Genomic DNA, 17575 nt, shown 5'->3' on the forward strand with positions numbered 1-17575 from the left:
GTTTCTGTGTATTATTTTTGAACCAAGATGACGGGCTTTTATTTTGTGTTATATTTATTTATTCTCTGCCAGTTCGTAAAATTTGACAGTATGGTTCACATTTCACTATTTTGAACCAAGATGACTGGCTTTTATTTTATGTGTTGTATTTATCTTCTGCATTGAAAGCCAGTTCGTAAAATGATCTAAGTCCTTCTCTAACTTAAAATTTAACAATGTGGTTCATATTTCACTATTTAGAATTAAGATAAGTTTTTTATTTTATGTTATTTTTATATATGAAAACCAGTTCTTAAAATGATCTGGCTATCTTCAACTTTAAAATTTAGCATTGCGGTTCATATTTCAGTATTTTCCTTTTGAGCCTAGATAACAGGCTAAGCCAGTTCTTGATGTGATCGCACAGGTTCTTTGCTACTTTAAAATTAACCTTAAGGTTTTCAAGTCAGTATTTTCTTTTTAAATCAACATAACAGGCTTTATTAGTTGAATTATACTGGTTTCGATATGATTTCAGATGAGGTCTGAGAATGATTAGGGCATATTAATGAACTAAATGGTAACAAAAGGGCAGCCGAAATGTAAAGGTGACGTAGTATTCACAAAAAAAACCATCTTTATTATCCTGGAAATTAATGATTTTAAGTTTCCGGTGGGGTAGTACCAGTGTATCACCGGTTTAACTATATTCTGTCACACACAGACACATACGTCTATCTATCTATCTATCTATCTATCTATCTATCTATCTATCTATCTATCTATCTATCTATATATATATATATATATATATATATATATATATATATATATATATATATATATATATATATATATATATATATATATATATTAAAAAGTCGAAGAGTAGATGAAGAATATTTAAAATTCTAACGGAATATCACGAGGACAATTAGAAGTTTAGTGAGGGATTAAGGAAAAGAGGCTATTCGTTGTTGCTTTGTTTTTGTTTCAGATTTAGCTGGCCTTGTGCCAGCACGGGCTCTTGCTCCTAGAACAGCCCGTAACTCTATGTTGATGAGTCTGTGAGATGGGTAGGTTAAGGCTATTCTGTGACCAATTGCGTGTACAGGAGGATGGATAGGTGGATAGGGTAGTCAAGAAGACGCACGCAAAGAAAATGTAACGCTGAAGATAGGAAAGACATCCAGTGCGAAATATTGCAATACATCCGTTACAGTGTGATTGGGTGGTTCACCGAGGTCTGCAAAAGGCTCTCTCCAATCGGGGGAAAAAAGAAGAGTCTAGGTATTTTACAAAAATAAATGTCAACTTTGTAAAAGTTCGTCAGACAGGTTACGAAAAGATCATTAATCATGGTTTTTGTTGCCAAAGTTGCCAATTAGCTTTTTAGTTGAATAATGTGACACCACGTTTAACAGTAGTTATTTCAAAATAATACTGTACAAAGGTAATACTGAAAGGATAACAAAAACTGTAGAGTCTAAGCTTGCTAATTTAGAAGCAACCTATATACTTTAATCAGGCTGGGTCTTGCTTTCCCTAAAATTTTAGCTCGTGAGTTTTAATTGTATGCAGTGTACAGAATCCTTAACTGCGTCGAATTTTTGTTTGTTTATTTAAGGATTGTCTCTCGTCACACCAGCTAGCCGTCCAAAGGACTAGACCCAGGCTTCGCCCAACAACAAGCACGAGAACAACAGCAGCGGCAACAACAACAACAACAACAGAGTTGTTTATACTTGTCCAAGAAAAAAAAAAGAAGTTGAATGCTGTAGTGGGCATCTGCTTAAATAATGATTCCCTTCTAATGCAAAGCTTTGGTCAGGTTTCGGTAAGTTGACGACCTTGAAGAAGGGACGATCTAGTAGCTCCAGGATAAAATAAACATCCAAATGTCTTTCTGTTCTTTTGTACCACCTCTCTCTCTCTCTCTCTCTCTCTCTCTCTCTCTCTCTCTCTCTCCTAACAAGATATTACACTATCTCATTTTTCAGTTGTGGCTTCAGGATAAAATAAATATTCTTTTTGTCTTTATTTAACCTCTCTCTCTCTCTCTCTCTCTCTCTCTCTCTCTCTCTCTCTCTCTCTCTCTCTCTCTCTCTCTCGATCATATGTCCACAATGCAGTGTTATTGACCCTATTGTTATTGTTGCTGTTTACTATAGTGCACCCGTACCTTAAAAAATGAGGGTAATACAAAAGAGAATCGAGACGGTAAATCCTGATCCTACGAACGCCACGTATAGGGGTCGATGGAGAGAGAGAGAGAGAGAGAGAGAGAGAGAGAGAGAGAGAGAGAGAGAGAGAGAGAGAGGCTGGCCCGGACTGTTCTACTTTAAAATTTAACATTATGGTTCATATGTCATTATTTTGAATCAAGACAACAGGCTTTTACTTTATGTATTATATTTAATACCTGCACGAAAGCCGGTTCTAAAATGTCATCGACCCAAGATATGAAGAAATCGAGAAGTTAAGAGGGCATTGTATCTAGTAAAATGGGACCAGTAGATTCTACATAGATACAGTAGGCCTATATATTTCAGCGTAAAGCCGCAGTAAACCGATAAATACTTGGCTAAGATGGTGAAGGTGGGTCCATTTCAGCTATGTAAGTATATATGAGCCGTATTAGACCTATAGGCTACCTTTCTTCGTAGCCAAGTAATTACCCTTACCTCTGTTCTGGCTTCTTAGTGAAAAGCTTTTCTAAAATATTAAAAAAGTGATGAGTTAAGAAGGCATTTAGTCTAATGAATATTACAAGCGAGCACGCAAGAACACACACATAATGTATATATATATATATATATATATATATATATATATATATATATATATATATATATACACATATATACTCTTGCCCCAGAGTGTATGTATGAATCTACAGTTAAACAGTACTCTGGCCGATTAGCATATCACAACAATATTAAGAAGCGTCTCCTATAACAAAGATTAAGGGGCAGAGGTCCGATAACATAGCACTGATAAGAGATAAGCGGTTGGTACTGAAGTCTAAACTTGACCAGACCAAGAGATTTCCCATGCTTTTAACAGAAACTCGTCAGGTTATAAAATAAACGAATATCGTCTGTACTAAACCTCCGTTCTTCAAGACGAATAAGTGAAGCAGATTACTTTGGGAGCTTAGGCCTATTTTTTCATTACTTAACTCATTCCTTCAATAGTGCGTTTATTTATATATATTGCCTCGAATTTCAACTGTGCTAAACCTCAACTCTTCGTATCTAAGAAGTGACGTAGACTATTTTATAGAAGGGCCTATTTGTTCATCAGTTAACTCATTCCTTCAACAACCACGTTTCTTTATATATTGCTTTGAATTTCGACGTACTAAACCTCAATTCTTCTTAACGAAAGAGTGAGAGACTACTTTGGGAGCTTAGGTCTTTGTATGCATCAGTTAACTCATTCTTTCAACAACCACGTTTATTTATATATATTGCTCTTCATCATTGACCGTATCCCTGGCGAGCAGACGATCTTCAGACACGCACAATATGTCTTCTCCGAATTCGCTTGAGGCTTCCAAGCTCACGGCCACACCGTTTGTGGACTCCCATCCACACGGCACGTGCTGGAAAGTTTATGGAAAACTACATTAAAGACTTCTACGCTATTTGATTTAAAATCACCCAGAGGGAGGAACGGAATAAAACTTCATCGCTGAAAATAAATTCAGCCTCCAGATCGCCTCGGGTATAAAAAGCCCTCACTTGACGAACGTGTTTACATTGATCAGCTGATTACCATTTTTAGAGTTTAAGACAGGTTCGCGGTGTGGCAACAACGTGCCCAAGTTAAGGTGAGTTACTGGTTAGGATTTAGTGTTTTTATTAACTGAAGAAATGTTAACTTACTTATATATTAAACAAAACCTATGTGATTTTATACTCTAAAAGTTAAAATAACTTTGAAATGTCAATGAACAGATTAGCAGCTCTGTTGACCAAACGAGTTATGTGACAAAAAACGTACCTGGCACCTGGAGCCCAGGGATGGCCAGCGGATGTTAGGAACCAAAAAATAAAATCTGAGGGGCCAAAACTTCCATCGCTGCTACGCTGAGGAGCGGACCACTTTTAAAACAACTGTGCCAAGTGCCACGAAAATCTATGAGGAACAGTTTTCGTTAAAACTTGATTGACTTTGTGACTGTGTCTTTGCTTCTCGAGAAATTGTCAACAGTGAGATAATATTTTTTTTTTTCTTATTTCTCTTTGCGATGATGTCACGCTACTGTGATATGCAAAACAGAGAGAAAGAGAGCCAAAGTGTAAGACTAACTTATTAAGAGGACATCTGGAAAATTAACTTAATTTTCTTTAGAACGAGTGACTGACAGCGAAAACCACACGATAAAGTATCATGAAGGAAGAACGCCAAAGTAAATGTTACCCTAAAAGGTACTATTAAACAGACTATATATAGGCCTACATACGACTTAATGAAAAAATAAGAATTCTGGCTCAAGAATAAGGACGAGGAGGACAATTGCATGACAACCGCTGGAACCTCTGAATGACCCGAGATACTGCGACGCAAGAAAAGCCCCCATCAAAGTGAGACAGTGTTATATAAAGTCTGGAACTCTGCAAACGTTGTAGTCATGGCGACTTTGAGAATAGGCTTCATAGGCGCTGGAAATATGGCACAGGCCTTTGCCAAGGGCCTCATAGCAGCTGGTGAGTTATTACTTTATTTTAATGTTTTATATTTTATGTATTTATAATTTTATATTATTATATTTTCTCAGCGTGTGAATTTGCATATCGTCCTAGGTATAGTACTAGTTGCTTTTTTACGTAAGCAGATAAGAGTTCATTTTGAGACAAAGGTTACTTGAGATCAGCTTAAAGATTGGCATTGATTTCGTTATCTCTCTCTGTCTCTCTCTCTCTCTCTCTCTCACACAATCCTCTTTACGTTCAGATTTATGCCAGCTTTTATGTGGCTCTTTGCATTAATCATCAGGGTTAGGCCTAAAGTTTAAATAAAGTTTTAAAAGGAATGTAGAATGATAGGCCTATTGGTACTCTAATATATCACATGTAACATGCTGTTGCAGGAATTAGATTGGCAGAAATTCCTATCCATTTCGCAATAATTTCGCCTGGATTCAGTGTGTATATGTGTTTGTTAAAGAGAGAGAGAGAGAGAGAGAGAGAGAGAGAGAGAGAGAGAGAGAGAGAGAACTCTCAGCATCCTTCCAAGGTCAACATAGCATCAACACATTATATTTATTTTTTTCACCGTTCCTCGTCACGCCCATTTGACCAGCTTCTATGCCTCATCTCTCTCTCTCTCTCTCTCTCTCTCTCTCTCTCCTTTAGCTACGCAGCGTCTGAATGAAGTTTCAACTGATTGTCTGGTTTCGTTTTTATCCTCGCATTTCAAACAGGCCTTTAAGGCTAAGTTTAAAAAACAGGTTTGCTTCATAAGAGTAAGATTCAACAGAATTTTTTTTTAGTTAAGACGTCTCATTATCTTCAAAAATAATATACTGCTAATAATGACAAGTTTTCACTTTTCATTGACAGGTGTAGCCAAGCCTCAGGGTATCGTGGTCTCTTCGCCGAAGGTGGACCAACACCTACTGGATCAGATGGCGGTGAGGGGACCTTCTCGTAGGTTTGGTTTATAGTTATCCAAATCTATTGGTGTCTTGGGGCTAGATAGTTGGGGGTGGGTAGTAACAATTTCAGTTTAAAGTCTTTTGTAAACACGAAGATTGTGCTGTGATTCTGGTCTCAGTCGGGGGATCTGTAAGTCAGGAAAGACAGAAATAAGATTGTACTCTTTGGTGATCGAGTTATCAGTCACGGTCAGAGAAAGATTATTTCAAGTGGTATGTCACCGGTTCGTTTTAAGACAAACTGCTACCTGTAGCAGTTCATTAAGTATTATATACAGTACATAATCTTTCTTATGCTTTAAAAACGTCCTTGATAAATGCTAATTCAGTGTGCCGATATAACCTGGTTAAGAGCTAACACGCTCTGGAACACATCCAGTCAGATACACCTATTCTTGGTCACGTGTGAGCCATCTTAACCAGCTGTTTTTCTGAGAAGCTTTTCTGAAATATACAAGGTAATGAATGATTTGTGACTGTAACAATAATGCACTAGCTATCCTAGCCTATGATAGCTATTTGCATCGTCCTATAATGCTAGACATGAGTATTGGAAACACATGGGAAATGCTCATCAAAAACAGCGACCCTGACTAGGCCTAAGGATTAAGCTGAGAATAATAATAAGAAGAGTAAAGGTAAACAGTAATGAAAATAGTCTTGACAAATTTCTGTAACACGTTGTACCGTTCACCTTCAGGCCATTGGCTGCGGGACCACCTACAACAACAGGGAAGCCGCCTCCTTCAGCGACGTCGTCGTGATGGCCGTGAAACCAGCGGTCATACCCCGAGTCCTACACGACCTCCAGCCCTGCGTGACGCCCGCCCGACCCCTTGTGACCTCCGTAGCTCTGGGCGTGACCTTGGCCACGATGGAGGCCAATTTGCCCCCCGAAAGCAGGGTGATGAGGATCATGCCCAACACCCCGGCGCTGGTGCAGCTGGGGGCGTCCGTCTTCTGCAGAGGAGCTCACGCTACTGACGAAGATGTACAGACAACCCGCAGGTGAGGTTCGTTTGCCATGAATTGTGGTGTTCTGCGGTCCTCGTTGCAAATTTCTAAGCATTGATTATTAATAAAAACAACATTTCTAATAGAAATAGATATAAAATTAATTTAATTTAACATCTGGCATTAGTTTAGCAATATTTACCCCACAGGAAACTCAGCCCTCGATGTAGTTAGGTGTAGGAATATTAGGCCAATTGACCTCGACAGAGAACATCTCTCTGCCCGCCGGTAGGGTAGGCAATTTAAAAATAACAATCACCGCCTTAGACAAATGGCGCCGCATAGGCTGGAAAGTTTGTAAACAAAATATGTTAGGGCATTAGGGACCTAAGCCTCAGAGAGGGTTTACGCTCAATGACCCCTAGTTATGGTGGCCCTTAAGCTTTATTCTATGCATTCGACGATGCCTTTGTCAAGGTCGGATTGCCCGGGGCGGTATAAGCCCTCCTCTGGAAGAACGAAGCGAGGTCGGGTCAGTCAGTGAGAGAGATCCCAGCGGTCACGGAACCAGGGTGACGCTGCGTGCGTGCCCGAACGATATTCTTTTCTTTTTACTTTTCTCTCCTACGTCTATCTTAATTAGTGAATTGGGAAGACTGCCAGAATACGACTCCTGAGGTCCCTCGTTTGCGCAGCGACTCGACGTTCACGGTAAGTCCGATTCTTGTTGAAGCTTCGTCGATTGACTAGTTCTTTTCTGTATTTCACATTTTTTTCTTTGTTTTCTTCCTTCAGCCACCACTTAGGGTATATGTGTTTACAAAGTCTAGATTAAGCCTAATTATTTTATTGTTAGCTTCAACCCCATTATTCCAGTAAAATACCTAGGATTTAGGGTAAGCAAAATCAGGTTAAATCTCGATGCTTTTGTTGCCTCGCGTCCGAATGTTTGGGAGAACCGTTGCGTTTAAAATCAAATTCATCTCAAATATTCTTTGTTAAGGTTAATAACCCTTAACTGGCGACCTTTGGCTAATTAACGTCTGTCTTTGAGGTTAACTTTTGGCTTCAAGTGACAGGTTACGTGTAATCTTGGTTTGCAGGGCCGTAAAAATTACGTAAATTGAATAATACATGATCAACCAAGACTCTCACACGTAACATTGGCGACCTTGCGTAGAATCTAAAGTACATTTTAGAGAAAGAATCTGGAGAAAAGGAAATTAAAATTACATTAATTCCAAAAAAAAAAGTCAGATATCGAACTCCATTTCATTCTTCCAAACAAGGAACGAGGCATAATAATAAGCAGTAAAGAGAATAGTTATAATAACAAGTGTAGCGAGAATTAGCGTAGGAAAGGGTGCGTCGAGCAGAGAGTCATAATTTATAACGTTTAAGACAAGGACATTTACCGTGTTCGGAACCGTGAGAGAAGTCGTTCAAAGTAACGAATCAAGGCCGAAAAAGCGGAGCCTGTTTCATGTACACAAAGTAATTTAGAAATCGCGTCGGCAATTCCGATCGTTATTGTTTGCATATAGCGGGAATCATTCAAAAAAAGTCTAATCCTTGGGCCAGCCGTGTCAGTGAAGTAGCGAAACGAACTGAAATAGTAATTTTAAAATAAATTTTCAGTAAAGTAAATTTGGTCCGTTCCAAATCACGCAAATCTCTCTTTCCATTGTTTGCCGAGGATGTTTCAATGTCCGAGAACGAATAATAAAAAAGACACAAAGTTGTTTGGTAATTTAGTTTTCCATCCGTAACGTAAAACGCTATGCATGATTGGTATATTTAAAGTAAAATCTGGATACCTGCATTTGTTTCGTTGTTGTTTGAATTTGTGCTAAAAAAACGAACTGAAAATACCCCGCCATCTTGGATTCCTTTCTCTTTTCATTCTTTTGTGTAATGTCGTTGTTTTGAAATTGTTCGAACTGTTTGTGAGAGAAAAATCTGGCCATTTTGGGGTTTCCTTTTGTGAGAGAACGCCATTTGCAGCAGGCCGAGGTTGTTTTGAAATTTAGGCCTAACGGGACCTTGGCCGCCATCTCAACGACCTTGTTATTGTGACCTCGACTCTGCTCCCAGCCACTCTTGGGGCATATATTTTTTTTTTTTTCGTAGCGAACCCACCTCCTAATATCTTAGCTAGGAAAAAAAAAAAAGATAATTTAGGCAGGGAAAGATAGGCCTTAGTTAGGAGTAATAACAAGTTCCTATACGAATACCTACTATAAAATCATATAAAGAAAATTTAAAATTTTTACGATAAACTTTTGTGACGTCGGCTCCCGGAAAATTAAGATAATAAAGTAATCCCTAAGGAAGCCAAGACGACGCATCTATATCATTTTATTAAGATCCATGCCATTGTGCATGTATAAAATCTTTGTTTACATGTTCTCAAGCAGCAAGAAATTCGCTGATTGAAAATCTCTCTCTCTCTCTCTCTCTCTCTCTCTCTCATTCAAGTAAGCATTCCTAACCTAAGTGTACGTGACCCTCTTCAAAGAAAGAACGGCCGACACTAGGCTAATTAATTCGAATACAATAAACCAAATAAAAGAAACACCTCTGTCCCACAATAGATGAGGACAAGTTAAGAGTAATTACGATACAGTGATAAACTGTCGGTCACGAGTGAGGCCTGCTATCCAGACCGAAGCAAACAGTAGTTTTCACCCTCTGAAAAAAAAGGGCCCAGCACTGGGGCCGGTACTGGGACCAGCCACTCACGAGGATCTTTAAGAAAAAAAAAAAAAAAAAAAAACAAATTCACTTTATTCCACAGTGCCAATAATTTGCAGCACTCATCACTGGAATAGCTTACTTCTCTCTCTCTCTCTCTCTTTTTACCTTCCCTTTCTCTCTCATTCGATTGTTGCACTCTGCAGGGGTGTAGAGTGCCTTTCCTCCCATATAGCCTAGTTGGACTCCAGTAGAGGGTCCCTAGGAACACATTGGCACCATAAGTGCCACCAAGCAAGAATCCAGAAAAATAAATAAAACAAAACCAAAAGGGAACACAGAAGAGAAAGTTCTTCTGGAACCTAACCTGCACCAGTGCCTAGGGATACTGAGTGCCACCAGTGTGACCTGTACACGGCACACCCAAACTACAGTGCCACCTTTTGAAAGGGTGCCACGTCATTGAAGAGACACTTCCTCGCTGCCCAAGTACGCCCGTCGACCCGGTTAGACGCCCTTCCCCACCAGAACCATGGCAGCAGAGCATTATAAAACCTTCCTGGGGCTGGGGACGGCGGCAGGTCTCACCGGCTCGGAACTTACCACCTGGGTTAAGGAGCAAGTGGACGACTTGGCCAAGCGGGAGAAGGAAGAAAGACTCGAGCAGAGGAAGTATGAAGCCGAGCAGAAGGAAGTGTATGAAGCCGAGCAAAGGCAATATGAAGAGGAAAGAGAAGAAAGAAGGAGACAGCATGAGTTAGCCTGCAAGGAAACTGAGTTAGCCCTAAAGGAGAAGGAGCTCGAGCTTGAGAGAGCGAAAATGGAGAATGCCGAAGCTATGGCTAGCCATCAAGCCTCCAGTCCTACACCTGCTGCATCAAACGCTCCAATTTCGAGCATCAATTCCCTAGTCCCCAAGTGGACTGAGGACGAGCCAGAAGCATGGCTGGAGGAGATCGAGGCTCTTTTCGATAACTACAGCACCACGGAGACGGAGAGAGCCTTAATACTAGCCAAACATATGGAGGGAAAAGCCAAGGCAGCGCTTAGCTCACTGGAGAAGAGCCAGAGAGGCAACATGGCGGAAGTTCGTAGAGTCATTACAAAGGCCTACGAGATAACCCCAGAAAAATGGAGACAACGGTTCCGAGGTCTTGCCAAGGAAGTCGGCTGGTCTTGGACGGAATGGGCATGTCACAAAACCCAGTCCGATGCACGCTGGTTCGACTCCTTGGCCTGCACGACGTTTGAGGATCTCTTCAATCGGACCATGCTAGAAGACCTTTTCCAATGTGTGCCAGGGCCCCTTGCAGTATATCTTAACGATAAACAGCCCTCCACACTTATGGAAGCTTGTCGCATGGCTGATTCGTGGGAAACCTTCAATCAGTCGCATAGCACCTCTCAGAAGCGAATCATCCCTCCGGCCTACCTCTCGAACTCCACTCGCCCGAAGAATGGACTGCCTAGCAAGACCCTGTGCAACTATTGCAAGAAGGGGGGCCACGCTGAAGCTGAGTGCCGATACAAACTCGGCACTAATAAGCAGCCTAACCCTACCAGCCAGAACTCCGCTCCCGATTCATCCGCTCAGCCCTCTCCTCCAACAGTTACTGCAGGCCACCGAGCCCATCCAAAAGGCCCGTGCAGATCCTGTGGGGCTGCTAGCCACTACAATGCTGGATCTCCGGCCTGTCCACATCATGTCCCCACCACCAAATTTGTCAACCTAATCAGCACTTCATTTTCTGCTGCTGGTCCGCACCGGATCCTTTACCCCGAGAGACTGGAAACCCAGTTCATCTCGGTGGCCCCTCTTCAGAGCACTAGCCTGCCCAGTGACCCTTCCGGTCACAGTAGACACTGCGGCAGATATTAGCCTGATCACCAGGGCCCAAGTGCCAGCCGGTGCTGTGGTTGACGAAGAAACGCGGTGGGAAATGAAGTGGATAGAGGGCCACACCATCACCGTTCCTACTGTCCAACTCCAGGTTATGACACCTTGGGGCACGATACCCCACCGCCTTGGCGTGGTAGGTGGAATTCGGCCCGGAGTGGTCTTCTTGTTGGGTCGGGATCTTCTCTGCGAAGCCCGTCACCAACGCCACTCCGCAGCCACGTTACCTCCTCCACGGAGGCCCCAGTTAAAACTCCCAAAAATGACAAACCTCCACCTTCCGCCCACCAAAGTGGTCCGCGGAAGGGCACCACCTAACCTATTTCAGGCCTAGCCCTCTCCAATCGCGAAGGGCTGGCCCACCAAGAGGTCCTCCCCCTCCGCGAAGAGAGATTCAGGAGGAGCAGTACCGCTGCAGGACGTGCAAGCGGGCAGACCACTCCACAAATTGGGAGGGCTGCCCAAACAAGCAACGCCCAGCGGACGCCCCCGAACAAAACTCACCGAGAGGCTACGATCTCCTGCTGGGGCAGGAATCTCTGCCGCAGCCAAACCCAAGTCGTCCGAGAGGTATTGCACCTCCGGACCCCTTGTCAGGCATGCCTGACCTCAACTGCTGCCAGTGCCACTTGCGAGCACTGAGCAGTGCCAGACTCCGTCCGCCACGGACGTTGAGCTACCAATGGAAAAGGCCTCTATGCCGGGTCTAAATCATGAGGCGAATCCTCCTCCGGGAGATTTAGGGTTCCCCATGCAGTTGATCATCGCGACTGGAGAGCCTCCAGCACCCGAAACTTCTTCTTCACTTTGCAAATTTGATTCCAGGATGAACCCCTGGAGGATCGAAATGGTACCCCTCCCTTGGAAGACCAGGAACTGGCATCCTCGGACGCAGAAGTCGAGATCGCTCTCGCTCCGGTTGTCGCAGCAGCCGGAGTAGGGAGTCCTCCCGCAGCTTTTGCAGTTGCCCCTGACTTCGCGCCCGCTAGCCCTTCTGGCCTGTCCCCGGAGTCGGTGCTCTCATCACCTGCTAGGCCAGCTACTGATAGGCCTTGGAGGAACCCGAAGAAGAAGAAGAAGGGGCAAAGAGAGCCCAGTAGTTGCCGAGCTATAAGCTCCTCCTGGGACTAGTGCCCTCTCGGCACAGTGCCCTAACATCTAAGAGTGATCCTGGCCCCTTGCCCAGAGAAGGTAGCCAGTGTGATCTCTTCCTTTTATTTGTACCTAGCCTAGGCCACCTTAAAGTACGGTACATCAATTTAGTAACCTTGTTCTTTCCACTTACCACCGAGCCGCAGTAATCATGTAAGTAGCATAACTAATTTCAGTAATCTTAACTATTGTGAAACGAGCCACGATGCTCGTGACACGCATGGCCTAAGACCTCAGTGAGGCACCCATTTATCATATGAGGCAACCTCATGAATTAACTAGTAAATTTTAATTGTATTAAACATAAACCATGTTGTAATTTAGTTAGAATATTAACTCTTATGTTGGTGCTACGGTCGGGTTAGGATAGGTTAGGCTAGGGAATATCATAGAACGTACCACTAGGCTAGGTCTAAAACACATCATGATTGTAGGAGGTAGCCTATAATAACCGTGAGCACCTTCCAGTACTATTAGAATTAGGTAAAGTAGTGATTATAGCTCATATCCTATCTAGGGTTAGGTAGTTCTGTAGCTAGGTAGGCTAACCAGGACTAATCTGCTCAGGGGAAGGAGAGTAACCTACGAGAGGCGAACAGCTTGCTTAGTATAGACCTTCACGCCCGAAAAGGGAGTGAAGGCCCTCTTAAGGGGGGGAGCTTTTATAAATATTACTGCTGTTCGCCCTCGATGTAGTTAGGTGTAGGAATATTAGGCCAATTGACCTCGACAGAGAACATCTCTGCCCGCCGGTAGGGTAGGCAATTTAAAAATAACAATCACCGCCTTAGACAAATGGCGCCGCATAGGCTGGAAAGTTTGTAAACAAAATATGTTAGGGCATTAGGGACCTAAGCCTCAGAGAGGGTTTACGCTCAATGACCCCTAGTTATGGTGGCCCTAAGCTTTATTCTATGCATTCGACGATGCCTTTGTCAAGGTCGGATTGCCCGGGCGATATAAGCCCTCTGGAAGAACGAACGGCGAGGTCGGTCAGTCAGTGAGAGAGATCCCAGCGGTCACGGAACCAGGGTGACGCTGCTGCGTGCGTGCCGAACGAACGATATTCTTTATTACTTTCTCTCCTACGTCTATCTTAATTAGTGAATTGGGAAGACTGCCAGAATACGACTCCTGAGGTTCCTCGTTTGCGCAGCGACTTCGGCGTTCACGGTAAGTCCGATTCTTGTTGAAGCTTAGTCGATTGACTAGTTCTTTTCTGTATTTCACATTTTTTCTTTTGTTTTCTTCCTTCAGCCACCACTTAGGGTATATGTGTTTACAAAGTCTAGATTAAGCCTAATTATTTTATTGTTAGCTTCAACCCCATTATTCCAGTAAAATACCTAGGATTTAGGGTAAGCAAAATCAGGTTAAATCTCGATGCTTTTGTATGCCTCGCGTCGAATGTTTGGGAGAACCGTTGCGTTTAAAATCAAATTCATCTCAAATATTCTTTGTTAAGGTTAATAACCCTTAACTGGCGACCTTTGGCTAATTAACGTCTGTCTTTGAGGTTAACTTTTTGGCTTCAAGTGACAGGTTACGTGTAATCTTGGTTTGCAGGGCCGTAAAAATTACGTAAATTGAATAATACATGATCAACCAAGACTCTCACACGTAACATATAACAATCGATGAACATGTTTAAAGTTCCACAAGTAGAGAAACAAAACAAAAAAAAAAAATATAAAAGCACAAGTGACCCATGAAGGCACAAAAATTAAGGAAAATAACTGACGAATGTCACATAAAATCCGGCTGAGACCTCAAGGTGATTATTTTTTCTTCCTTTAGTTGGAAAATATGTCGATTCGCGTGTTTGAAACTTGCATTGCCTAGTAGTTAGACTTATATATTGCTAAAGTTTCATATGCATACAATACGTTATCGCAGCTACTTTCTTTTATTACCCAGTGAATGCAACTGAATTTGAAGCTATTATAGGTCTAAGCAGTGTTCAAGCAAAGCCAGATTTCATAGGGTGTTAACTTGGATTTTTCATTCGCTTTGACGAAAATAACATATTTTTCAAAACAAATATATATCCTTTTGTTCTTTCTTCTCCGTCGTGAAATATTTCTTTAAGACATTGCAAAGGATATTTATAAGGCATATTTGAAGTTCTGAGATAATATCTAGTTTAGTTATTAGTGTATGTGCTAGTTTTTCTTATGTTCCTCTATATCAGCCTAGTAAACTGATATAAATATCATTATCAATTTCATCACCATTTTTCTTATTGCAATTGCTGATGTGCCCCTCAACCTCCAGTGTGATTCTGGTCACTGAAACTATTATTTCCTACATAGGTCTACTTGGCCATTGAAGCATTAGCAGACGGAGGAGTACGGATGGGTCTGCCCAGACCCCTGTCTTTGAAATTAGCTGCGCAAACAGTCATGGTAAGTGAAAGTAAAAAGAACAAGTAGTTGTGGTATCAGAATGAAAGAGAAAGAGCGCTTAATTTTTTCTGGTAACGTCGTAGACAGTCAGCCTAGAGCCAGACTTAAGCCTACACTGAATGACCGAACAGTCGTTGGAATGAAGGCGAGAATGACATGGATACCAGTGAAGGGCCAAGAATGAGGACACAAGAATGACGCAGGGCCTTTCTCGTTGCACTGTCCGATGGGAATGAGAACCCGAAGAATGAGTGAATGAGCAACGATACCGAGCATTCCTTCTGCTGGTTGGTCTACTGATAGTGACCTCCGAGATACATTATCTTCCTCACTTTCTGAGACACTACAATGCAATACGAATGTACAATGGTGGGAGAGTTATTTAGATAAGGAACAAATAACTTCGGGAGGCTATGCATTTCCCTCTTGACAACGTGATTTATATGCAAATAACTAGTCTACAGAGAAAGATGAGAAACATAGGATACTATTTCTGATACATCTTTAGGATGACGTAAAACTGAGGCTTACCTTTTGATAACAACTGATTTATACACATATTTCATTTAATTTTTTGTTCTGAAATTACCTGACATATTTGAATTAGGGACAGATACACAGTCTTTAAATTTTGAGCATAGTTACATAATGGACCTGTGTAGAGTTGAAATAGTCTTGAATTCTAGAGAAAAAGGAGCTTTGTACTAAAAAACAAGTGAATTTATATGTGCGCTTGTGGTGAAAGTCTCCTATATGTTTGGTCTACACCATACACTTGGTTCTGTTATCTTTTTCTCTATTATTATTATTATTATTATTATTATTATTATTATTATTATTATTATTATTATTATTATTATTATTATTATTATAGTTTGATATAAGAATGTCAACGTTCAGTGGTCTTAAACCTTGCAGTTCAGCGCCGAAACCGTCGACCAAGAATGATATTCTCAGAACGACAATCATGTCCGATTTGCCAATTAGAAAATCTTATCAGACAGGCTCAACTGAAGCAAGAAACATGTCTCCATGCACCAGAACGTCATTATATTCCTTTCTGCTTTATTAGCATATTCATGTCTTTACAGGGCGCAGCCAAGATGGTTCTGGAAACTGGTAAACACCCGGGCCAGTTGAAGGACGAAGTGTGTTCGCCGGGAGGTGAGTCATTTAATCATCTCACAGAATCTATAGGTGGGATATCTTTTGAATTTATTTATCTCATTCGATCATCTGGCGTGACGGCAGTTATGGCCGCTGATGTCAATTAAATTTGGGAAAGGGTATTCATTAGTGAAGATAAGGGTCTAGCCTTTTATTTAATCTGCTGGCTGATAAGATTTTTCTCTGGGTTTCATTATCAGGGAGCCATTCGGCATAGAATAAAAGCCTCTCTCTCTCTCTCTCTCTCTCTCTCTCTCTCTCTCTCTCTCTCTCTCTCTCTCTCTCTCTGGTTTATCTTGGGCCGCACTGCAACATTTGTAATGAACTTATTTTTTGTTTTTAAAGCCAGGACATTTTGGTTTTGTTATCACTGAAGCGACTTGGTTTAGAAGATTGTGTAGGTAAACAAAAGCCTGTTTGTATCTCTCTCTCTCTCTCTCTCTCTCTCTCTCTCTCTCTCTCTCTCTCTCTCTCTCTCTCTCTCTCTCAGGTTTCTCTTCGGTTACACTACAAACTTTGCTTTGTAATGAACTGTTATTTTTCGTTTTTAAAGCCAAAGATTTGGGTTTTATTATCACTTGAGCCACTAGGCATGGAAGATTATGTGGGTAAATAAAAGCCTCTCTGACGGCTCTCGGGCCATACTATAACCCATTACCCTTTTATTGAACTGATGGGTTTTGTTTTTAAAGCCATGAACGTTACATCTCACGAAATTCTCGCACTCCAACAGGCTGTACCATCCAGGGCGTGGCTGCTCTTGAGAGAGGTGGACTGAGAGCTGCCTTCATCAGCGCAGTCCACGACGCTACGGTGAAGTCCATAGAAACTTCGGGAAAATGATAGACCTATAGTGACCGAAGATAAGCTTTTGTGCAGGGAGATACGGACTTCAAACTTCGGGAAAATGATAGACCTATAGTGACTGAAGATAAGCTTTTGTGAAGGGAGATACGGACTTCAAACTTCGGGCAAATGATAGACCTATAGTGACCGAAGATAAGCTTTTGTAAAGGGAGATACGGACGTCAAACTTCTGGAAAATGATAGACCTATAGTGACTGAAGATAAGCTTTTGTGAAGGGAGATACGAAAAGGAATTAGATGATTCATAAGAAGAGAGAGGGAATAGGGAACTTGAAGGAATATGATAAGAAAACAAGATGAATGAGGAAAATTGAAATGATAGACCTATAGTGACAGAATATCAGATATCCTTCGATAAGAATGTCAGATATTCGTTGTGAAGAGAAGAAGCTTTGATAAAGGGAACTGCGAAAAGGAATTGGAATTACCTTAGAGCAGAAAGGAAAAGGGAACTAAAGAGAACTAAAAACAGGATAAAGAGAAACATTACAAACTGGACGAAGCAAAACCCCGATAAAAGAAAAAAAAAAGAAGTGTAAATGCTCTCTTAACACTAGACTCATTTCGACATATTTATTATCTCGATCGCTTATCTAAATAGTGATAGCGTCAGTCCCAACTGAGATACGGTTCTAAGCTAAATGTAAGGTGGAAATTATATGATTTTTTTTCAGAGACCGTTATTTTGTTGAATATACGTTGTTCTGTTTAGAGTAAAACTTGGCATTATGATTTAGTGTAATAAGTGTTTCGTGTTTTATGCGAGTATGAATTGATAATGGGATTTCTCCCTCA

At 41.5% G+C, this 17575-nt stretch overlaps 1 protein-coding gene across 1 annotated transcript; it reads left to right on the plus strand.

Moving 5' to 3' along the window:
* Positions 1-3550: 3550 nt before the first annotated feature.
* LOC136835865 (pyrroline-5-carboxylate reductase 3-like) lies at positions 3551-16898 on the plus strand. Its single transcript, XM_067099710.1, has 7 exons — positions 3551-3814; positions 3942-4694; positions 5550-5620; positions 6345-6653; positions 14654-14746; positions 15838-15910; positions 16647-16898. Exons 2-7 carry the CDS (start codon positions 4619-4621, stop codon positions 16754-16756), a joined length of 732 nt encoding a protein of 243 aa, XP_066955811.1. The 5' UTR covers positions 3551-3814; positions 3942-4618; the 3' UTR covers positions 16757-16898.
* The last annotated feature ends 677 nt before the right edge of the window (positions 16899-17575 follow it).

This window comes from Macrobrachium rosenbergii, chromosome 55, assembly GCF_040412425.1.
Source record: "Macrobrachium rosenbergii isolate ZJJX-2024 chromosome 55, ASM4041242v1, whole genome shotgun sequence".
Lineage (NCBI taxonomy): Eukaryota > Metazoa > Arthropoda > Malacostraca > Decapoda > Palaemonidae > Macrobrachium > Macrobrachium rosenbergii.

Coding starts and splice junctions, on each gene's coding strand:
- LOC136835865 (XM_067099710.1), top strand. CDS start 4,619: ATGGCGACTTTGAGAATAGGCTTCATAGGCGCTGGAAATATGGCACAG. Junction 4,695..5,549: donor CAAGGGCCTCATAGCAGCTG/GTGAGTTATTAC, acceptor TTTCATTGACAG/GTGTAGCCAAGCCTCAGGGT. Junction 5,621..6,344: donor ACCTACTGGATCAGATGGCG/GTGAGGGGACCT, acceptor GTTCACCTTCAG/GCCATTGGCTGCGGGACCAC.